The 24,841-nt window shown below is 36.9% G+C and overlaps 1 protein-coding gene across 2 annotated transcripts in view; it reads left to right on the forward strand.

Annotated features, from left to right (window-relative positions):
• Positions 1-24,841, forward strand: part of CPE (carboxypeptidase E) — a 54,456-nt gene that overhangs the window by 16,529 nt on the left and 13,086 nt on the right. For both annotated transcript variants that reach the window (XM_068942421.1, XM_009677179.2), the window contains exons 2-4: positions 21,307-21,503; positions 23,308-23,475; positions 24,406-24,523. In XM_068942421.1, coding sequence (XP_068798522.1) covers positions 21,307-21,503; positions 23,308-23,475; positions 24,406-24,523 — 483 coding nt within the window. The remainder of the gene's footprint in view (positions 1-21,306; positions 21,504-23,307; positions 23,476-24,405; positions 24,524-24,841) is intronic.

The raw sequence follows: 24,841 nt of genomic DNA on the forward strand, positions 1-24,841 counted from the left end.
TGACATGAAAATGTGAAAAGCAGCATAGTAAATATTTTATTTTGACGTTGTTAAAGTAGCACTGATGGCATTCTTTGCTGTATCAGTGAGACATTATAGATGCTTCTGAAATTTTATGGGCAGGGAAGGCCAAGAAACAGCCAATGGTTTTGAGATTTTGTTAATTCTTCTGTTCTACAAGAGAATGAACTCCAGACCATTTGAAGATTTCTTTTTTTTTTTTTTAGGTATGAAAGAGACAGGTACAAATTGACACACAATTATACTTGAGCTTATGTTGTAAGTTATTCTGAATTGACAACAGTTTGCACAGTCCAAGGTTTAATGATAGATAAACAGTATTTGAAGCCCATGTTCTTCCCTTGCTCCCAAAATAGTCATAACTAATGTGTGATGTTCTGCCTTTCCTGATGTTATTGGCAAAGCTTTAGTGCCTTCTGCATGCAATTATACCAAATTATACTGAAACTGTTGCAGTTTCTTTTCTGTTATTCTGATTTGAAGTAGGGGTTCTTAAGACCAGCTTGCTTGTTCAGCTTGTAGGATTGAGGCCAATATCTGTAGCTTTGCGGACAGTAGTCAGTAAGGAGGAGTTAAATGCATTTTGAACATCAAACTTGCCCAATCCTGGAATAATTTTACTTTTCAAAATCTTTAGAGCAAAGCCAAGGTTTCCCAACGCTAAATAGAGTAGAACAAACTTAGAATTTCCCATTTCCTTTGGTTGCGATAACAACTGTTTTTCTCTTGTGTTATGGCTAGTGCTGTTGATTGTGGCTTTTCTGTCTGTTACACTTCGGTCCTTGCGGCACTGCTTTCCTCTCCATAGCAGCGACAGCTTTGCCCTCCACAGGAGGATTCCCCAGGCGGAATAGGAATTGCATATAGGTGTGCAACTTCTGTTGTTATAACACATTTAAGTCATAATCTGAATTTTGCTGGAAGACTTTGTTTGATATCTTTAGATTTGTGGAAAACTGCAAAAATAGAATGGCCTGGGTATAGTTTTTTTTTTCTATGTGATAAATATATTTCTTAAGCATTACTTACTTATCATGTTATGAAAAACGTGTATTGAGAGCTGCTGTATTGCACATGACGTTGTATCCTTTTACTTCAAAGTTCATGTTAATTTTTCAGATTATTTCTTCTAAAAGAAAATTAAAACTTTCAGATCTTTATGATAAAAGGAATAGTTGCACAGTGCCAGTATAAACATTATTTATGAATTGCAAGTTAGAAAAAATAAGGAAGCCAGTGCAAGAATGTAATAAGAGTCATGTAAGGCCTTGAGGCGTACTGGGGACAGTGACGTGAGCAGATTCTCTTTCCAGAGCTCAGATGAGCTACTTAAGAAACAAAAAGTCAGAGGATGGTTTATCAAGGCAAACAGGAATACCGTTGGTAAATGGCAGAATGAAAGATACCCATAGGAAATGGAATTTCAAATGCTTGGATTGGGCTTAAAACACTAAGATGTACTAAGCCTAAATTGTGTTCAGGTCGAGAGCTTGCTTTGTTTGCAGTTCAGTAATCCCAAAGAGGGGGAAAAAGCATAAGTAACTTTAAAAGGAGGCGGTCTTAGAGAAAAGGAACAAAAGTATCAAAAGTCACTTTCTAAACGTTCTCATATATTGAAGGCATAGAAGCAGATAGGTTAAAGACATATAGTGCATCTTGAATAAGTGTTTTACTTGTTGCTCTGCAACTAGAGAAAAATAAAAGAATCTACCTAATCTTAAAGTCCATGAAAACTCTTTAGATTAAAAAGAAAACAAAAAAATTTTCCCAAGAGCGTGTGTTGCTATGTGAACAACTATAATGAAGTAGCAGAAAGTATTTACTGAGTATTCACTCTTCTGAGAAAGGTTTTATTTAGGGTATATCAAAAGAGAAGGAAAGGCGTTCTGGTGCCAGTTAAAGATTGTTCCATTTTGTGAAATTTGTTCAATAATATTCCCTCTGAAGGAACCATGGCAAGTCTGTTTACCAAGATCAGGCCAGAGTGTCAAAATTGCTGAAGAGAGTAGAATACACCAGTGTGCAATTTCATTATTGTTGCATATTGATATGAAGGTGAAACATATAGATGATGGACAAATTCATTCAGAAAGGAGAAACAGGATACCCTACAAAGGGATGTTTTTTACTAAATGAGTAAAAGTGCAGTTGGACCAGAAGGTGCACTTTTGCTTGGTTTAGTCAAGTGACTGAAACTAATCGTATTGATGAAAATGTGTTAATAGAGTTTTTCCTGAGATCTTAGGAGCTGCCTGGGATTGTCAGGTCTGCGTTTGCAGCCTGTGCTTAGACCTGCATGTTCATCACCGTTGTCCACTTAGCTAGCTATTAAATTTATCCATGCTGCTGTCCTGCCTCCAAATACAGGGTTTTCTAGTGCAATATGGTTACTGAAAGTGAAATCTGGAGAGAGGGCCAGGATAAAATTCTTTGAGGAATAGTCACAGAATTTTTAATGAAGATAGGTGCCACATTATTAGGTTTTTCTAATCATCTGGAGGTTGGCACCCTCAGAAAGAGTGAGTGTAAGTGTAAAGTGCCTTTAACAATGTAAGAAGGCATTTATTCAAAACTGGATTGGAGGACGTACTGTAATATTCAGGTATTCTCTGGAACAAGGCAAACAAATAAATTCTTTGTCCTAAACTATTACCTTTTCAGTGCTGATGACATCATTGTCTGCGGTGCTATTATAAGGTTTTTCTTGATGTTTTTGTGTGAAATATTATCTTTAGCTGATATCACAGAGGTGTTGTTGAATGCTGTCGTTGTCTCGTACATTAGTAAACTTCCTAAAATGGATTTTTCCACATTTTCATTGTAATTAAAATAAATATAATTTATTAAAGTAGACAAGTTAAATATAATTAAAATGATTAGAATTTACTGCATGTTTTCCTTCGAGGAAAATTTTGGAAGTTAATATAGATCTTATCTATATTTTAAAAAATTTTTCTTTACTGCTTCCTCCTTTACATTGTTTTTATGTTATTCTTTTTTTTTTTTTGCAGTTTTTTTCAATCATAGTTCTGGAAGGAAAATTCTGACCTTTTGATTTTCCCACGTAAGTGCTGAGCTGCACTTGACAAGTCAACTCATGAAGCTGTCATAATGTCATGACTGTAATTTCAAACCTGTATCTTTGTGGGATTTCCTCAGGAACCAGGAATCGTAAGCGGTACTTGTAGATATACTCTGTGGAATTACATTTCACTGATAAGTGAACAGTGAATTAAGTAATAATAAGTGCACAATGAATTAAGAAGTCTTTATAGCTAATTGTTAAGCATTATCATTTTGGGCATGATTAGAAGAGAAAGAACTGGGAAAACTTTGTAGTTCTAATAAGAATGAAATTACAGTCTATATGATTTAATTTGACTTTTGAAAATCACCTGTAATTGAAATTTAGTTTTGGTCCATATCATGGACCAAAATGTCACTACTAAGGATACCTTGTGCTTAATTCGGGTTGGATCTGCTTATACCAAGGAAGGATGCATTGTTTCTGGGTAGCGAAGTCAGCAGAATAGTGGAGGACTGAGCTGGCTTTTGTACAAATATGCATGCATAGTACAGCTCCTTAAGTGGGGGCAGAAATTGGTTGCAAGATTTTCTTCAAGGGTGAGAATACTGTGGCGATGAATATAATATAAACATGTAAGAGAGAAAGGTTAAGTATGATTCAGAAAGCACAGCTTAATTTTAAAGCATAAATATAAGCAGACAGGTCTATCAGAATAATTTCATCTTTTGACATATAAACAGGGACAATGCAACACAAATGCATGTGATGTTCCACCAGTTCCTAATGCTGGAAATCAGTGAATATGATCATCTGGGAGGCTTAACCAGTAGTTACATTTTACCATTTGCCAAGGCCTTAGCAGAGGTGCTAAGACGTTTCCATATTCTGTATAATTTTAAAAGTATTAAAGAATTAATGATCCTAGCCTTTCAAAAAGCCAGAACTGCTTTTTGAATTTGTGTACTCAAAGAATAACCCTACCATACAAAGAAAGATACATCTCTGAACTCTCATGATGAATTTAAATATAATCATTTACCCTCTTACTGATGAGTTTAACAGGCAGATCCAGTTTAAAAATCAGGTCACTGTGGTGTACGCCTTTTCTTTTGACAGGTCTTTGGATGCTACTCTCCAGGATGATTACATACAGTCTCTTAAGCTGTTCACTCATAGGAGCTTCGTCCAACTCTATCTAGAATTTTCAATGTGCAAGAGAAATGGAATTGAGGAAAAAATCCTAAAAGCTTTGCATGGGAAGGGAAGTTCAATCCGTATAGACTGTTGTGGGAGATGGTGAGCAGCAAGTCCACTTTTTTCTGGTGAAAATGCTGTGCTGTCAAGCTCCAGAATTTCACCCACTTGTGATTGTTGCCTTTTTGAGACTTCTCAGGGGCACGCTAGCTAATTCAGGCAATGTCTGCGTTGTTGCACTTGAATTGTGTCCCTTCAAGCAGTGCGGCTATACCTGCCTCAGACGGCTTCATCCTGAAACCTTGATTCAGATCTAGAGTAGAGTTGTGAAAAGCAGTGCAGGCATGGCTGCTGTGCTGTTATGTCCTTCTTGTTTCTCTGAGGAGAGGTGCTTGCCTAAAACAGGTGGATGTTCCACAAAGTATAAATTAAAGGAGAAGCAAAAGAAAATGGAAAGGAGAAAACTATAGTAACTGAGACAAGCATCAAGTAGCTGAGTGAAAAAAATTGCTTATGGTGGTCAAAGTAATAAAGAAAAAATGCCTGGAAGGACCATCAGACCGGGGACTAGTCTACAAAGGGTGTCAGAAGAGCTCAAAGGTTAAATGGATGAATGAACACAGAAAGATGCTTTAGAGCAGAATCTTGCTCTAGCAGAGGGGATATAACAATATCAACAGAGACCTTGCCAGCTTCTTTGGCTTCTTCGCTTAGAAAAAAAAATACTTATCTTTCACTCTTTACTTATGCGTTGAGATTTGGATGATTCATGGGATTGAAATCAAACTACACATGGAGGGCATGATGAAAACACAGAATCTTCTCTAGTTTCATCTGATTTACCTGGAAAAACATTATATTCATTTGATAGGACATTGCTTTTCCACCACCTGCATTTTCCTGTGTAGGTGGATTAATTTGGGTGTAATCACAATTCAGAAATCCTAAAATAAACCCATAAGTTAGCACATCTCCTCCCTTCCTTTAAATAGAAACATATTAGCTACAAAGCCCAGGGAAAGCAAATAGCAGCTGAACATCACATGTCCTCCTGCTTTCTCTCATGCACATCAATGTGCTATTGAAACGACATCTGTTAGGGTATTTCTGTAGGGAAAATCCATGAAGAAAGAATTCCGCAGCACAGCTGCCTAAACTTTCATAAAATATTATAATAATACCTTTAAATTTTAGTTAGTGGAAGCATTATATATAGGAACAAATACTGCATAATGAGTAGTGGCTGCTATGTATTTGTTCCCCTGCCAGTACTTGCTTAATTTCATGCTAGTTACACAGAGAACTAAGTTTCATGTTGGGTACTCTTACTTTTCTTAAGCAAACTTCTGTTTCTTCGGTTTTTTCATTAGATGGCCAGCTGAACTGTTCCTTAAGAAAAATGTATTTATATTCAGTTGTCTAGTTCAGTTAAATGTTGCCCATTCGGCTTATTTTGGAAGTTTCTGTGAGTCCCCTTCTAAAGGCTTGGAGCATCATTTTGGATTGGTACTTGATTTTGTTGCTGTTGAGAAAGTAACTGCCACAATATTAGTAAACATTAAAATATTAATTTGTACCTCTGAGACACTACTGATCACTTTTATGGTCCACTGAGCAAATTTTGAAACCAGCTTCCTAGTACTTGCTCCTTTGTGACTGCCGTGGCAGCAAGGAATTTCCCACAGCAGTCACAGATCAAGTGATTTGATGTCATCTTTCAGGTGGAGCTCTCCAATATATTTAGTTTTGTCATGGCAGTTAGTTACAAAAGATAAGAGAAGAAGAGGGGTCAGTGAGATCTGTGCTGACATCATCACGTGTCCTGTGCTTGCCACATGCTTCTCTTATCTTTTTTTCTTATACTTAGCAAATTCTCTGCGAGCAGGTACAATCATCTTGTTTGATCAGTGACAACACAGTGGTGTCTGTCCTGTAATGGGGACTATTAAGGACTTGAGATAGTAGTATTAATACGTGTATAGAGGTATCACGCTATTAGAATGGCAGCCTTGAATAACACATAATTAAGATTCTGTGCCTAACTTTCTCAGCTTGGACTATCCTGTGTGATCATGCTTGTGCACACATAGGTAAAGAGGTGCTGTTGGCTCAGACAGGTGTTTTTCAAAGTGCCTGATATTTAGCAATCAATAAAATAAACTATATAGATCTTTTCCTATTTCTATAGGCTACGAAGTAGACAAGTAATCTAAAATTGTGGTTTTTTTCTTAATAGGAAAAACATCTGGTCAGTCCGTTAAATTACTGTATTTGTGCCTGGAAAGAGCTGTAAACCAAAGTATGAACTGCTCGTAACAGGCATGAATAATACGTCATTTGGAAAGCCTGGTCAATTCCAGTTTCCTACAATATGCAGTGTTACATTTTAGCTTGGTTATGCGGTCTTGATAGAACAACATCTTGATCAAAGTCTGGGATCAGTTTCTAATCAAGAAACTTCTATGGTGCGTGAAGTTCTTGCTTGTTTTGCTTTTCCTTGCCATAAAACACTTATTTTTGCCCCATATCCTGCTTCTGTTAACGCTGTGAGTTGATTATTTGGTTCCAGCAGGGCCTTCTGAGTAGTATGAAATGTGAAAACAGTGTAGTTCATCATGTGAAATATTTTATGAGCAAAGCTTGGTTTTGAGTTAGTCTCTTCATGAGATTACGCTAATAAACTAATATATCCAGTGAGGGGAAATAAAGATTACTCTGAGAGCCTAGCATGTATTCATTCCTGGTTTAGCCCTATCACTAAGAGGAGCTTCGTCTTCTCTCTGCCAAAAAAGTGTAATTTTCTAACATTGGAGGGTTTGAAATAGTTGTCTTAGTATAGCAATAATATAATATTACACATGTAATTTTACTTTCCCTCTCCTTTTTAAGCAAAAGAAGAAACCTCCCAAGGTGTAATGTTTTAATTTCTATGTACTGAGTTCATTGTTCTTTTCTGTAATTAATTACCAAATGTTTGTGTCTGCAGAGTTTACAGTGAAACAACACCTCACTACACCCATATGCCTAACACTAATATTTTGTATGCATCTGTTTCAGTAACTTTGCAAAATAGTATCAATATTCTACATTTCATATTACCTATTGCAAAAGGGAACTTTCAAGCTTTTATAAATCTGTTGTTTTATAACTGTTTTGAAGATAAATCATCAGTGAAAACTGGCCACCTGGAGAATTTCATCACGAAAAGTTCATTTGTTTTCTGGGTTACACATGTGCAAACAAAATGTCTTAAAAATTGTTGTCCCAATAGAAACTGTATTTATAAATAGACAGAAAGATTTTTAATTCAAAGAAAGGGGAGAGATCCAGAAAGAATCCAGAAAGAAAAAAATCCAGAAAGAAATGTTCAGAAATAAGGACTTGATCCTTATTAGGGGAGTCAGTGGAAAATATCTTCTTGACTTTCTTGCTTTTGTATGAAAGCATAAGGCCTCATTCTGGCAAAATCCTGAGGGTGTGCTTGACTTTAAGTTCCGGACTAATCGCTGTGAAGCAAAGTTAAACATATGTTTAATATACTTGTTCAAAATCTAAATAAATGGACAAGAACTCTCAATATTATTTCAATGATTACCTTTGCTAGTAGCAAAAACTAAATAAAAAAGAGAATGTCTTTATTGTACAGGTATAGAAGCCTTTATAGTTAAAAAAAAAAAAAAAAAAAGAGCCATATCAGGTCGAATATCGCTGGGATATTTTTGGTAGAAGAATAAAACAGATAAGTATCATCCCTACCTGCTGGGATAATAGCCCATGAATTTTATATGCTCCTCTTTCCAGAGTTATTTGCCTTTCATTAAGTGCAATCTTTAAGGGATCATGCGGTAGTCTTCTGTCCCTTTGCCTTCACATTTCTATGTTCCTATAATCTGAACTTTTTTTTTTTTACATTATTTTATGTTTTGCAACTCTATTTCTCTTTTACTTTATTGCTTAGCAGACAGAGGGAAAATATATACTGAAACATACTTTTGGCAGTCATCACAGCTGTGAACATAAAAATTAAATTCAGGATGAAAGAGAAGGTTAAGTAAAATGCATATAAAAAAGAAAAAGAAACAGAAAACATGGCAAAGACTGAATCGCTAACATTTCCTAAAACAATCCAAGCATCCATAAGATTGTCTTGTAATGCAAAGATATATTCATTTACTAGAAAAGGATTTTCTTTCACATTGTATGATTAAATAAGAATGAATCACTGGATGACAGGGTATAAGGATTTTAATAGAAACAGGGAATATTGAGTTGCTTCCTAAAGGGTTCACTTTATTTCTCCCTTGGAATCATGCGGTCCTGATTTTGCTTGTGAACTGTGCCGAATCTGTCTTTTTCATACATTTTTGAATATCTACAAATGCTATCCCTTTAGTTAGATGTAGAAGTGTGTTTGTTTTAGATCTAAGAAGTTAACGAACAGAAACATGACAAATATTTTCAGGACCTGGTGATGACCTTCGTAGGGCCTGAATCTCTCAGTGAGGGACGCCCATGTGTGTTTGTGGTCATATACATCACACGCATGCACGCACATACACGCGCACACGCATGCAAGCGTGGGCAAGTGCTTGCAAACAGAGCCAGGAGAGGATTCTCCATCCATGCTACACATCACTTTCCCCCCTCTGTTTGACAAATTACTGACCTTGTCTTAAGAGACAATCACAGTCGTATGTTAGATCAGGCACCACATCTTTCCCCCTGCTTGACTGGATTAATTATTTCCTAGACTTCCTTTTCCCTTCATTAGAAAGTGTGATATCCTTGAATGTTTCTCTCACAAATGTCCACAGCAGCCTAGTCCTCTGAGAGAAGGGCTGCAGGTGTAAGCAGAGGTGTACTCCAAAGATTAAAGAAGAGAAAAAGGGGAATATTTTGAGAAAAAACAAAGATAAGAATGATTCATCAAGTTATCTTGTGTCTCTTCATAATGTGAGTTTGATCCAGATTATAGCTCTCCAGCAATGAACACGGAAACCTGGTTCTGGCACGAGCCCCATAAAATATGGTTGTCAGCATCTGCGAGGATGGTAGTAGAAGAGATAAATGGGAATCTTGAGCCCAATTCCACAATTTTATGTTCATCAGATGATTTTGTAAATAGTTAACTGTGTGTGCCTGTGTGCATTTTACAGAGATCTGTGTTGCTGGGACTTTATGGGTGCCATGGCAAATTTACTTGTCTTTAAATTCTCATTTCCAGATAGGCTTTTTGCAGCATTCTCCTACTTTTTTTGTGAAGAAATTGTTTGGGCAGCTTTGGTGCCTTTCTCTTTTGCTTTCAAGGGTTATTTAGCCACCTGCCAGATTAGTTTATCTGAGCGTTGAAGTGAAGGTTCAAGTTTAAAATTAATAAATAATTCTCTTTGAGTTCTAGTTCTGTCTAATATTTTCCACTCAGGTTTGTGAGGTGTGTCCTATTTATTCTCTTTACTTTTCTGTGCGAAAAGGCAATTGATGATGATGTTCAAAAATGTGGCAAAAAAAGACTGATGTTAAACAGAAATAGTCCAAAGTTTTAGAATTCATACTACTTCTCTTCCACATATACAAAGTATTTCACTGATGTTTCACATTTTATTTTTGCCTCCAAAAGCTATTACTTAAAAGTGATCTCCTAGAGATATTAATTATAGTAACAGGACAAAGGGAAATTTTCCTTCAAAATGGCTTTTCCGTAAAGGCTTCAGTTTTCACTTAAATTAACAGCTTCAACAAAAGGGTCTACTTTCCATGGGATTTTTTTTTCTTCTACTCACAAAGCCCCAAATGCCTGGAACCTCAAAAAACCCCACTGCCACAGTGCTTTGCAGGAGATGCTGTTTGGCTGTGTTATGCTCTGCTCTGTGAGCTGACTAGTTAGCTACTCCATGGAGTCTTTAGCCATTAAGAGTGATACGCGAGGTATGAGAAATTCATACATGATCTCAGCCATCTCAGAATATTTAGTATTTGTTAATAAACAGAGGCACAAAATACATGAAACTGGCTTTTTAAAAAGTGCTAGACCTTGTTTTCTTCTTTATTATACCTCCCTAGCCTTTTACACCTGCATAAAATTTATATAACATGCTACAAATCTGGAAGGTAGGTCACAGTTTTCCTCTTACTTTCCCTGCTTCAATATTGATCTGGAATTACTGAAGTATGACAAAGTATTTCAGTTGCTAGTTTCTTATTACCTCTTTTGTAAATATAAATGGCTATACAGGAGGCATGGGGAACATGCTCAGGCTGAAGCTGGGTACCGCTGATATCAGTAACAAAAGTCCTTCTGCCCTTATTAATGAAGGAATTTGCCCTTAGGTAACAGACAAGAAAATGTACATTTTCACTAACGTGATGTTTCCTCCTGCATTGGCAAGAAAGGGCCTCTCATGTACTGCTACTAACATGAAAAAGTTTCAAGTGAGATGAAAGAGAAATCCACAAAAATGGATTTGCTGTAGTTTTTTGTATTGCTCAGAGGAAGAAAAATAATTAGGCAGTACTAGGAGGAACTCGTGGTTGCCCTTTGATGTGCTTGGTGTGATGGAGGCAGAGGTGGTATAATTGGAGGAAATAACTATTACTCAACCTTTTGTAAAGAACATGCCTTGTTATTTTAAAATAACCTTTCTGCTTGTCTGCACTTAGAAGAATAAATCCTAGGTAGGTTTATTTTATATCAAAATGCACAAAGCTCTGTTGCCATATATAGAGCTCATTATAAAATTTCTAGTTGCTCAGCTGCTAGTTCACTTGCTGCACTTTTAGGTGCCATTCAGGAACAGGACTGTGATTTCTGTTGTTCTTGACTGTAGACCATATGGCCAACAGTTACCTGGCTCTCCCAACTCTTTGTGCAGACCTGTCTTACTCATCTTCAAAAGGCAAACCTAGTGGAAACTCTGAGGAAAGCTGATGAAGATATCAAACTGTTATGTCTGTTCCCCATATGGGGAAAAAAGTCTATCTGTTTTTAGGAGACTAGGAGCTGTATCTCTGAGCAGACATGAAAGCTTTTACAGAGTTTTTTTTAAGCATTTACTTCTATGTTAGGAAGGCTGTTCTTCATCTCACAGCTGGACAGCTGCTCTGTGGCTTGCGGTTTTGAGGTCAGTGTCTGTGTGTGTGTGTGTGTGTGTCTGTGTGTGTGTGTGGTTTTTCCTTTTTCTGTTTGGAGCTCCCTCATCTAAACCCGAAAAATCTCCTGAAAGCATTTCATCTCCATTCTGCTATTGAGACAAAGGATTTGCCTGGTTCAGCCATCTGACATCATTATTCTTGAGTCAACAAGCTATTATATGACTCACTCCTTCATTTTACGCCTCAAGCTTGAATTTATTAGCCTTTGCTTCCGTTTAGCTTCCTCTCCTTATGCTGCCTTGCTAGGAATTGCCAACTTCTTTCATTTTTAATGTTTAAGATGTTATGGGGGACTTTTTATAAAGAATAGCTATGTTTCAAATGTGTGTGAAAAGATAGACCCCCTCCAAGCCTTCAGGTCTGCATTTCTACCTGAACTGGATGTGGATAAATCATTAAGGTATCATACCAGTTTTAAGTAAAATTTTACATGTAATTGAAAAACTCTGAAGACGTGTTGCAATGTTATATAACGAGGCTGTTGGGAGATGCAGTGTTGCTGGACTATAAATTTAGATTATTTTGATACTCTTTTTCTCTTCACACTGACCCAATTTAATAATTATCTCAAGAACAAATGCAATCAAGTTTTAGTGCTTGTTATCATATAGCATTCATACCTTAAAAGCAGAAAGCTAAGAGGATATTAACTGCTAAAATCAGGCTAGAGTTGAAGCGGAGCAAGAGAAGAGATCACAATAAGCCACTTCTTAATCTTGGCTTTTTAGTTTACTAAATTTTTAAGCCCACAGTGCTGCTGCTGTTTGTTTCCTGGAAAAATAGTTAAATTCTAAAAGGAGGGAGTTCTGAGTTTTTAAAATTCTTTTCCTTCATATCAAAAGGGTGATACTAGAATAACAGTAGGATTGAAAGAAGCTAGCTGGGTGTTTCTTAATTCCTGAGGATACAGACATAAATCAGGTCATTGATGCTCTGACATAAACGATGGCCTCTCTCAGTCATCGCAAGTCAGCCTTTCATATTTTTTCCAGAAAGGAGCAGGGTAGCAGCTTTTGCAGTTTGTCCACTCCTTTCTTCCTGTAATTGATTTCATCAGGGCACGTTATAAATTTTTCTGTAAACTTCCCGGCCAGTAATCACAGAAGCAAAGATCAATAAACACTAGGGCGCATCTAAGAAAGGAAAGCTAAACAAATATGTCAATGCAAAAGCCGCTCTTATTCTGTAATGTTGTCTACGTGAGGAGTCTTGTTACAGACATACGTTTATGAGGAGATGCTTTCCCTCTCCATCTGTTAGCAATGGCCGTTGCACTTTAGCATCATCTAACTGAATCACAAATCTGCAACACCCACAGATTTTGTCACACTTTTGTGGAATAAAATAATGTTCTAGTGCCAGTAAAGGAGGAGGGAGGGTCTGGTACGTGTAGCCTCAGTGGGGTAACAAGTACCATTGTGATACCTAAGAAGGACTCCTGGAAATCAAGGGTGGAAGTCTAAGGGCAGTAAATGGGATTTTATTATAGCTACTCCTTTATCCTTAAACACAACGAATCTATTTCCCAAGGACCCAGAATGTCCTCTTGATGGAAATTGCAACCTTTTTACGTCATGAATAGCTCTCCTTTAAGGAGAGAAAACATGAGGAGTTGGTGGTCGATGAAGGTGAAGCTGTGGAGGCACTTCCCTTACACACCCATCACGCAGTAACGTGGCTGTGGGCCCAAGGTGACGCAGCCCTGAAAGCTGCCCTAGCTTGCTTTCTTCCTGAAATGTGGCACCCCAGTGAGTGCTGGGACATAACACCACAGGGGAGGAATCGTGGCCTGACTTTACTCCGTCCTCCTCCTCCACACTGATTTTCTGCCCTGGGCGCTGCTGCAGGAACAGTACCTGTGTGCTCTGGCCTAGAAACAGCCCAGGAGCGGGCTGTCCCTGCGCTTCAGTCCTCTTGGCCACCCGCTTGGCACAGAGAAGCTGCATGGCAGAGTTGCACTGGGCCTGTATAACTTCTGGCAGAAGAATCGTTTCCTTTGTTTGTTGTTTGTTTCCAGGAGAAAGGGAGAGCTTCTTCTGTTTCTTTGCCTTTGTCCAGCATTTCTGCCTACCTCTTTGGCTTTACAGTGTGCGATCTGGACAAAAAAGGGCTATTTCACACTTTTGTTTCTTCTCTTCACAAAATTGGGATGAGAACAAAAGAGAACCCCAGAACAGGGTTAAGTTTAAGCTCATGAATTCTGTTCTTACAACTACAGGACTAAGCTTCCCTCAAATGATAGGTCTAAAGTGAACTATTCCAGTGGACTAAAATTGCATCCTTTTTTTTTCTGTATCCGCATTAGCATTTTTCAGATGTGTAATTATTATCCACTAAATAAAAAATATATATAAAACCAAAAAATGTTATTTGAGTATATGACATTGGCAAAAACCAGTAACTGGCATTTGAACTAGTTTAGCTTTGAGATATTTATTTAATGCAAAAGGAATGAAATAGACAAACTCAGTCCTTTTAAACTGCTGTGATGTCTGGCAAACTCTTCCATCGGGGAAGTGAAAAAGCTGATTATATATTTTGCTGAAGAGATAAAGCTCATCAAATGAACTTGAGAAGGAATTATAAATACACTTCTAAATTATATATAAACTTTCTCTTCATCAAAAGGTCTATTTTGATGATAAATTGACTGATTAAAGAAGTATCTTTGCTCTATCTTTGTGCCAAGCAAAACTGGAGGGATACAGTGTCTTTGAAAGGAAAATTCACATACTTACAAATAGAAAAGTTCACTATTTTTTTGAGCACAGTGGAAAAGATAAATAGAATCTGTTATATTCCATAGCCAGCGTCCCAGGGGATGTGTGGAGAATTGCTTATGTCATCACTGAACTTCCAGTGTCCTTCACAAGAATCCCAGGGTGTTCTGGTTCAGTTTTTTTCCTACCAGTGACAGCAAAAACCCAGGAGATGAAAAAACTGTACAAGTTCCGTACGCTGCCACCGGCTGGTATGGGTGGTTCAGGACAAGTCATTTAATGTTTTGTTTGTTTTCTTAGTAACCTCATCTTCAATGCTGAGCTAACAGTACCTGCCGTTGTTAAAATATAATGAAGTTTGATAAATGAAAAGTCTGACTGATTTTTCCTAGAGCATGAAAAATGCGATGTAGAACCAATCTGATTAATCTGGTTGTATAAACAGGTGTTTGTTACTTCTAAAAGTTTGATTTTTTTATCTGGAACTTCAAAGACTACTTTTTAACACATTTACATAATTTCTCATTTTTCGAAGTAGTCAGGACTTTGTGCATATTACATTTTGGTATTTCTTATTAAGTTGAGGGTTTTTGATTAAATAATTAAATTTGATTTTCCTTACAAATTATTTTTTGTAATTTAAAGAATCATCATTAATTCAGATACCTAGTACCATCAGTTCAAATGCAGTAACAAAAATTTAGTAGACAGAAAGCTGTAGACTTTACTAAAGTAAGTGGGCTTTACCCAAAATATCTAATTCAGTGTAACAAACGCACGCTTCAGCATGGGCACAAGATGATGTGGGAAGATCAGCACTGAAGCATGCCAGGAAATAGCTGTACGTGGGGCAGAGCAGATGCTTTGACCACTTCTTGTGGGAGGCTGTACCAAGTCCTGTAACTACTGTGTTGAGAGTAGGTTGTTCGAAATCTGAAGAAAGCATCAAGCCACACAGAACCGTCATGGTGGTAAGGACTATCTTGAGTGTGAGGTAATCTTTCTGAATCTTTCTTTAATTTCCAAGCCAAATACATGAGATCCATTTTTGAAGCCCAACTCACAGTCTTTATGCTCAGCAGAATGGAGATCACATCCAAGGTCAGCAGAAACGTAGCTGTTCTTTATGAAGTTTCAGTCCTGGTTTAGTACTCTGCATAGGGTTTGTTATTAGCTTTAATTTTAAGCAGTACTGTTCAAATAATTATGAAATTTTCCAGAAACAGTTTGGGACCAGTCTGGAATCATGGTCATGAAAAAATATATGTACTATTCTGTTTTAAAGCAGGAACTTGCTAAAAGTGCCTTGAATTTCTGTTCCTCTTATTTGTTTTCAGGGTGTTCTCTAGCAGTAAATGGCAAGAATGTGAACGCTTTTTTAAAAAGCCTTCAGTGTTGACCCATTTCTGCTTCCATTTAAGCCAACTGTGAAACTTCTATTAGTTTCTCTTTCAGTAGGGTTAGACCAACACTATATCTTTGTAAATTCCATCCTAAAATTATGTAAGGCCTTTTTAAGGATTTAGAAACTAATACTGCATTGCAGATCTGTCTTTCAACACTATATTCACACAAGTCATAGAGATCAACATTTCCACTGAAACGTTGTTAAGGCAAGTTGCCGACATTTAGTTTCCAGGGCGATAGAAATACAAATTTTCTAACTCTTTCTTATCTCACCTCCTCAGTTATTCCTTCTTTCCCTCTCTCATTTTTTTCATATTCAGAGGAGAAATCTATTTTATAATCCTTGGACTTCCATGTAGTCTTTGGAGAATTTCTTTCTCTTTGAACCACTGACAAAATTGTAGTCCCCAAACACATTTAGATTAATGAATTTCCTGGCAGCAGGAGCTCTGGGATTTGCAATACTCTGCATCTACAAGAACATTTTACTGGTTGCCGTATTTAAAAATGACAAGATGATGAGTAATCAAAAACACGAAATCTGTTACTTCAGGAACATTGCTTGCTTTTCACTAAGAAATACAGGAAAACAGAAGAAAGACTCTATTTTTAAGGGTATTTCAGGCTTGTTTGCAAAACAGTTCATTAAGCACTTAAACTTTACAGCAGTTATTTTTTCTTCCGTATAGCTACAACTTCCATGACTGAACTATTACGCATTTTAAGGTTAATTACCTCATGTTAGAGCATGCCTAGTGGAATGACATTATCTTGATTCATAGACCTAGACTATGATATTACCTAGACTCACAGTATATGATTAGTAGCTCCTAAACTTTTTGTACCTATACTTTGGAAACTTACTATCTTTAAAAATCAAATGTGTTTAAATGTACTTTTGAATTTATCAGGAGAGAGACAGCCTGACGTGAAAATGGCAGTGGTTAGTTACCTTTAATTGTGTAATATTAATCATGTATATTCTCTTTCTAGGAAACTGCAAAAGACCTTAGCTGCCAGTAACTGCAGAAGCTAATAGTAACATCTCACAGTGTTTGCCAATTTGTCACCAGAAGAGTGGTATTTTAAAATACTTTTCCCAAAATCATTTATCAACTTCTAATGTACCATGGAGTCAATCTAGGAGGATGTAAAAGCCTTTTAAAAATTAAAATTATGCAATATCTTATACTTCACTTATACTTAAGATATTTAAAGACTTGATTGTTGCATTTAATTTCTTGTGACTTGCCCCCAAAGATGTTAGTATCCACCTATTCATTTGTTATCCTAGACCATTTCTAACAGTGAGCCATTTTGGCAGGAAAGGGGAATCCTAAATTGAGATGAGCTGCCTCAGTTTTCCTGTAGTTGATAATATTACTGTGTTGTATGTATATAATGGATGGATTTACATGGCATATAGGGTTTCCTTGAATAACTGTCACGGCATTTCTAATGGTAGGTAATACTATATTTTCTTTACAGATGAGGAGAATGAGTCACAAAGACTTAAAACTCCTATTTTTAGCAGTAGGCTTTCACTCTGAGTGATTCTAATCTTTAAGTATACCCGTATGTAGAGGTTTACAGCTGGGCATTTAAACTCAGAACACTGACAGTCACATCCCACATTTGAAAATCTGTGTTTGAGAGGAAAAGGCCACACAAATTGTGGGGCTTTGTGTGGACCTGGGAAAAGATGCTGTTTTGTCCTGAACCCTCTACAATGTATTATAACCTAATTTTTCCCCTCAGTTAGGATCCCCTCCTTTGGGAGCTTCCAGGGGCTTGGGAGATTGACCCGCATTGACAGGGAAACAATAAATTCATCTGCACAGCTCCTGACTTAGAACCAAAAAAGTAGCTGCACTGGGGACTCATCCACAGCAGTCTGAAGATCCCTGTGGGTCAATCTACTTTTAAGCTGTGTTGTGTGGAAGAAATGGATTTTGTTGATCACTCAGTATCTGGGTTGAAATTATATGTAAACGTTTATAATTGTCATCTTCATTGTTACGCAAAACAAATGCTTTTGCTATTGTGAATGAGAGATCATCTTTTAGAAAAGTGGTATTAGAAATTTGATAACACTATTTAAATAAGAATTTTAAATATTAAAGCAACAGATCTGTTCCTTTGTGTTTAGCATATCTTGGACCCTGGGAATCTGTTAACCCTGGGAAACTTTTCTTTTTTTGTATGTGTGTGGACCATAAAAAAAAAAAGTTTATCTGCATGCTTCTCCCTTAAAGCCATCTTCAGTTCTCTGCAGGGAAACAGGAGCTATTCTCCTGGTTTGGAGGAATGGTTAAAAAAAATTATATTTGCACCCAACTGAAATTTACAATTAGAGAATCCTATGAGGGGTGTTTAAGGTCTGCATTAAATGACTCGTGAAGGATTAATGGGGAGAGCAGCTATTCCTCTTGCTAAGTAGCATGCTAGCAACAAGGGACTAAAGGCTGTATTCCCCAAGGGATGCCCTGTTTTCCAGAGAAGACTGAAACTTTTCAAAAAGGTCTAGCAGGAACTGTTGGATGACTAAACCCTGAAACGCATAAGGTAGGAAGTAGTCTTTCAGTCGTCGTGCTCTTAGCTTGATCAAGGCGGACTTAAGGAACAGATGATTAGCATGCTCAGCACTTGAGATATCCATGTTAGTCCACGCAGTGGAGGACAAGGAATTGATTCCTTTAGAAGCGATAGTGGGCCTGGGGTGTTGACTACATTACAATTGCATTACAGATTCAGTCCCTAAAACACGAGCAGCTGGTCTTGCTGAACTCAGCCTAACAGTGCAATGGACGTTTTTCTGTTGGCCTCAGCCATTCTGCTCTCCAGCTTGAGCTTCACTCTCCTGGAGAAAAAGATGACTAGGAGAGGATTTAGGTAAAAACAGTTCACAAAAGGACTTCCAGAAGGTACATCCTGAGTTGCAGATTTTACTCTAGCATGAAAGACAGAAATGCAAATGCAAATTAAGGGCTTCATTAACTGCAAAATCGTATCAGTGGATATTAGCCTGTGGATGCTCCCTTGGCTTTTTGGGTACTGTGGTGATAACTGATGACTTTAGCAGCGTGGTCTCATTTTCCAGAATGGACTCCCTGACTTTACCCACGATAGGCCTGGACAGCTAAAAATGAGCAAGTTGCTAAGTCCCCTTTAGACTGACTGCTTGTAGCGTGAATTTGTTTCTGCTGAAATAAACAGTACAAATCCAGGTTGTTTCCCTTGGAGCAAATGCAAAGCTTAGATATGAGAAGGCTCTTTTTCTCCATTGTTCTTTCAGAGGTATATTACAGTGCTGAGATGAGGAAGAGTTCTCCTATAATTATAGCGTACAGTCTGCTATATATTGAGAAGGAACAAGGAACCGTATATTTCTTTGGTTGTTGTGGCTAGAGGTAAGAAAATAGGAAGCACTGCAGAACTGGCAGAGGACAGGTTCCTCCTACATGTGTTCCACCTAGCCTTGTTTTCAGCAACCAGAAGCAGATACTTCAGAGAAATATAGAAGAAAATACCCATGGGAGCTAAAATATGAATACTAAGTTAAGCTTTTAAGCAGCATTGTTATTCAGCACTCTGTTATCTTCCCTTTTTCTTTCTTTTCCATTCACTTTTAATGTTTCAACTTTTATTATTAGCAAAACTTGGAGTTCTACTGACAAAGAGAATTCTTTGACAACTGATTTCACAGTTCATGTTATGTGTATTTTTTTTCTTTGTCTGTCCAAAAATTATCATTGTTTCCTTTCACTGAGTGTTACCTTCTCTTATTTTGTGGTGTAGGGAAATACTACATTCCAGACCGATTCTTCCGTGCCACAGTATGTGGAATATGTAAATGTTCCCTTGTATAATTCTCCTTTCTAAGGAAAATAGGGCTGATCTGTTTGGTCTCTTTTCATAAGAGATTTTTCCCATATTACCAGTGACTCTCTTTACCTCTTTCTGAACTTCTTTTAGCTCTCAATACCCTTTTCGAGATGGCTCAATAGTACCTTAGGTATGCTATAGATGAGGCTGTACTCTTGGATCGCTATAGACTTTGTGCTTGTTTTCACAAACCCTTTTGAACAGTGCTAACACGTTGGGGCAGGGGGTCAGTAGTACCTAATAGGAAACATATATTTCTATTTCTTCATTTGTAAAATGCAAATTCCTGTAAATTCCTTTCTGTAAAATTCAAGTGGGAAGGAAAGGTGATTAATGCCCAAGTCTGGGAATCGGAAGACATGATTTATCCTCCAGGGCTTGCTGGTGATGTCCTAAGGAAAACCACAAAGGGCAATATTTAACGGTGTTCATATTTACCACAGCAAGAAATTTGGCCGTTAGCTTATGAAACCCTTTGCTCATGAATAACGTACCACTGTACATATGCGTGAGTATTCTAATCATGAATATATATGTAATGTTCAGTGCTGTGCGTTCTAATAAATAGTATCTGTCCTTTTTAGTGAGATTAGGTTGATTGCATCATCTGATTACACCTGATGATCGGATCTCTACTGTTCCCTGATATCAACAGATAGAAATGGTAAATAGAAGCGCAATGCCAAAACAGGAAATGGAGGATTTTATCACAACGATGGAACTACATATATTGGATAAAAAAGAATGACTGAAACTAAAAAACTTTTAAACTTATCTGTCAAAAATATCAGGGACTAGTTCACATATACAAAAACATCTTAGCTGGAAGGAAAACAGTCATGGTATAAAGAGCACTGTAATGTTAACAAGCACAGACTGAAGAGTCATAAGTAGATATGGCTATGTGCTTGCTTAACAGTTATTTAGGCCTTTTTGTGTTGCACTCTTCCTGGCTTGGATTTGCCCCTGTGATAATCCCAAAGACTATCCCAAAGCATATTAAAAGCTATGCAAAGTGTATCATTAGAATCATGTTTGATTCAAGCTTTTATTGCAGAAAAAATTGCATCTGAAAAGGAAACGGTTAAGAAAGAAGGGCTACAACCCAGAAAACAGTTATTTTCTTCATTTTAATTGTACAACAATCCTGTTAATTTCATTCAGATATTTACACTTATACTCACACATCTCTGCAATTAGGGCCCAAAATGTAGACTTTTTAGAAGATATATCCCGCACACCTCTATAAGGCTTCTCTTGTGTGTTCTTTATATCTAGGGACATGATAATGCGACTAATGAGCAATTGGGTGTATTGGAATGCTTATTTCCAGTTAAGTATGAACTATTCCTTTTATGAGTTAGGTTACTGCACTTGCTTCATAAAGTCTGAACTGAATATCCAAAGCAACTGCTGAACAGGATTTTTCGGATCAGTAGAAGCAACAGCTGTTTGTTGGGAATGGTTTGGCAGTTGCACTCTAATGCATCTGTAGTGGGATAAGCTTAACTTAACCTTGGAGAGAACATTAAAAATGAGCATCCATTTATATATTTAAAAGCTTCCTAAACAGTACATCCTCTTGTAATATTGAGGCAAGAGTTGCATTAGAAATCAACAGTTTTAATGTTAGTAGCACTGCTTAGAATTTATTTTGATATACTGTGTTTTCATGTGGTATCCTTTCTCTGCCTTTGGCAAATAGCTGAATAAAAATGACTGTTTAGCTAAAGTTTAGAAAAAATGTAAATCTGCTTTTCTGAAAGACGCTTGCAGCTTCCTTGGGAAGCTGTGACCAGTCACAGTAATAGTGATGGATGCATCTCTGGTGTGTGGTGTGATGCAGTCCTTGCATTGCTGTCATATGGCTTTCTACGACATATTCTTCCTTTTTTGTTGCAGGGGAGCCAGAATTCAAATATGTTGGGAATATGCATGGTAATGAAGCTGTTGGAAGGGAGTTGCTCATCTTCTTGGCTCAGTACTTGTGCAATGAATACCAGAAAGGAAATGAAACTATTATCAACTTGATCCACAGCACACGTATCCATATCATGCCATCTCTGAATCCAGACGGCTTTGAGAAGGCAGCATCCCAGGTTTGTAAGGCTACAGATAATAAGAAGTTATCAATGTCTATATCAGCCTTAGAATCATAATGAACTAACAATTTTACAAATACACGAACTTTTACCAGTGTTACGATGATCATGACATGGAACAGTGTAACTGAAGTATTTTCTAGTAGGACCATAGCCTTGTTCTGTTTAACAAGGGGGGTTATGTACTTAGGCTAGTACTACAAATGGTTTTCAACAAATAGCCGTTTCTATTTTAAATGAATTCACTGTGTTTTACAATATTGTTTTTGTTGCACACATGCTCTTTCTTCTAAGTTCACCGACCAAAATGTTTCTGAAACAAGTAACTTATTTCAAACGTGGCAGAAAGGGGTGTTTCAATTAAAAATATTCTCATATAAATGCATTTCTGCATTTCCTTCACATTCATCGGAGCTTCAGCCCAAAACAAGCAAATTTTGCGAGCCATTTTCTTATAATAAGAAACAGCTTTGATTCTAAGTTTTAAGGCATGAGGTACTTTTAAGCTACTATTCAGAAAAGAGTGTGATGTGTTACTGCACAGTTAGAAAATAGAGGCCAAACAGGACTTTGTTATGTAGGGTTTTTAAGATGTATTATATTCTAAATAAAAATGAGAATTTTCTTGTTTTACAAGAAGTATGGATTCTTTTTATAAATGTGAAAACCTTGAATCTTTCTATGTGGCTTTCTATTTGTGATTAAATTCACATTTTATTAAGCTGCTTATTAAACTGATTCTCATGAAATCTTTTTTTCTTTTTTTAAATAGAACTATTTTAAAACATATTCAATATTATATCTCCCTCTAGTGGCAGTAAAGCAAAAGCGGCCTTTAAATTGGTGTGGTATTTTACATGTTTCAAAAGTTTGCCTATAGTGATTCTAATTTAGAATTTGAGAGAAACTTTTGCTCTTGAGTTGAAGTATACTTGCTTCTACAGAACTGCCTTATAAAATTGCATATAATTTATAATGCACTTTTGCTTTTGTGCCACTCTTGTTCTAATTTAGTGGTATATTGATCTTATACACAGTGTTTGGCAGTATTAAAACCAAAAATCGAACCAAACCTACTTTACAGAGTACTGACAGCTTATAGAGACAGCCTAGAGAAAACTATGAACTTAGTGGAACTGAAAGCATTTCCTTGATTCAAAACCAAACCTCCTTTAGAGAACTAGCTTAAAGAAAAGATTATGCAAAAATTCTTGTTGCGTCTTTATCCAACGCCACCATTTGAGTGAATGAAGCTGACAGACACCATGAAAATGAAAAGCTCAGGTACAGAAAGGTTAAGATCCCTCTTTACCCTGAAACCACTTGGAAGAACTTTGACATAAGTGCAAATATTCCTTGAAGTTGGTTAACAAATCTACAGCTGCTCTCAGGTTCACTAAAATGCGGTCTATAAATCATGGCCACAGGCACAAGGCAAATGGGAAAAGCCGGGTCCTGAGGGAAGACTCAGCAGAAATAAGCTAGGCAGGCACTGGAAGACCTGACTTTTCTGGTAATTTTGCCCACCCTCAGTCCAGATCTGCTGTTGTGAGAATGATCCTTTGCTCCAAGACTGACAGTGGCATAGGGGCTGGTTTTATTCCTGCAGTGCTCTAGAAAGAAATATGGGTGACTTAGCTGTCAGTGCTTCAGAAGTTTTTACTGCCCTATGATCCCTTCTCCTTAAGAACATGAGAAGCAAAATCATAATCTGAATTTATATGGCTACCTCAAAAAGCTTGATGTGCAAGTTCCTGAATGTGCTAATTTCCCTTCCCTTTCTGTTTCTTTCATCATTCAGCCTGGTGAACTTAAAGACTGGTTTGTTGGTCGGAGTAACGCCCAGGGAATAGATCTAAACCGAAATTTTCCAGATCTCGATAGGATAGTGTATGTTAATGAGAAAGAAGGTGGCCCAAACAATCACCTACTGACAAACATGAAAAAAGCTGTAGACCAGAATCCCAAGGTAAGCAGTGACTGTGTATCAACTCACTTAAAAGCCCATCTCTTCTCTTTTTTTGCAAGCGGACGCACAAGTTCTAGGAGCTGTATGTGGTTGTTTACATGATTCCAGTCCTTGTAAATATTTTATTTTGTTACTTCAAATGCATCCATGTGATGTTTCTTACTTTTTTTCTCAAAGTTGTTTTTTGTAGTAAACCCTTTTGATCCATATTGGTTAATCATTAGGCAGTTCCTCATTCAAAACATGTTTTATTTTTAAGGCCAGAGATAGTGTTGCCATTAAAAATATTCTGGTAGATATTCTGCATTTTACCACTGCCAGAACTTCACTTGTGTGTTCTGTTTAATTACACTACTGGTCAGATACCTATTCTCACACATAACACACACATTTTGTTAAGCCTAAGTCTGCAATATGCAGATTTTACGCATCTGGAGAGATTTTTACCTTCCTGTGTTTTCCACAGTGGGAGGTTCTAGAGATTACCATGTTGTGACTGCAGTCTCATAGGATGGTAGCTTTAACAGCTGTATTCTGACCTCGAATTCTAATTATTAGATTAAATAGTTTTACTTCCAGTGCAGAGAATAGAGTACATCATATCAACAATTATTTTAAATTTATTTCCAAATTTTAATTTGCCACACTTTTTTTTAAACTTTAATGGAAAAAAGTCCATCATTGAAATTTCTTTTTCCATGGTGTCATTCTGAACTCATGTACAACAGTTGTAGAGTGCTGTGAAACTGCTTAGACTGATTCTGTCATAGAGGACTGATCTAATTCTTTCAGAAGCCACAATTAATATTAGTCTTCATTTAATTGGCTTGCACAATATATGTGATCAGAGTTAAGCCCCAAATCCATAATTATGTAAGCTTCTATATTGAATACCAATTTATAAATGCTGCACATACTATTTTGTTGTAGCTTGCTCCTGAAACAAAAGGTGTGATTCACTGGATTATGGATATTCCCTTTGTGCTTTCTGCCAATCTTCATGGAGGAGACCTTGTTGCAAACTACCCTTATGATGAGACTCGGAGTGGTATGTAATATGAGTTAACATGAAATAGTAGGAGATATAAATTATATTCTATATTTATTTCACTGCTACCTTAGATCCATTTTCTAAATGTTATGTCACTGCATTAGAATGAAGTATTCTAGCATATTGCTCGTTAATTACTTACATTTTAAAGCTAGTCACTTATGACCATGTTTTCTTGTTTTGAAGGTAGATAGCTTTTTTCAGTAGAGTTACATCATGAAACTGATGTAATACCTGAGGGAATCATGGTCCCTCATATAAGTAATCAGGGCAGCTTAGATCTAAAATTAGTTAGGACTGTTTTTACCCTCTTAA

Source organism: Struthio camelus, chromosome 4 (genome assembly GCF_040807025.1).
Source record: "Struthio camelus isolate bStrCam1 chromosome 4, bStrCam1.hap1, whole genome shotgun sequence".
Classification (NCBI taxonomy): domain Eukaryota; kingdom Metazoa; phylum Chordata; class Aves; order Struthioniformes; family Struthionidae; genus Struthio; species Struthio camelus.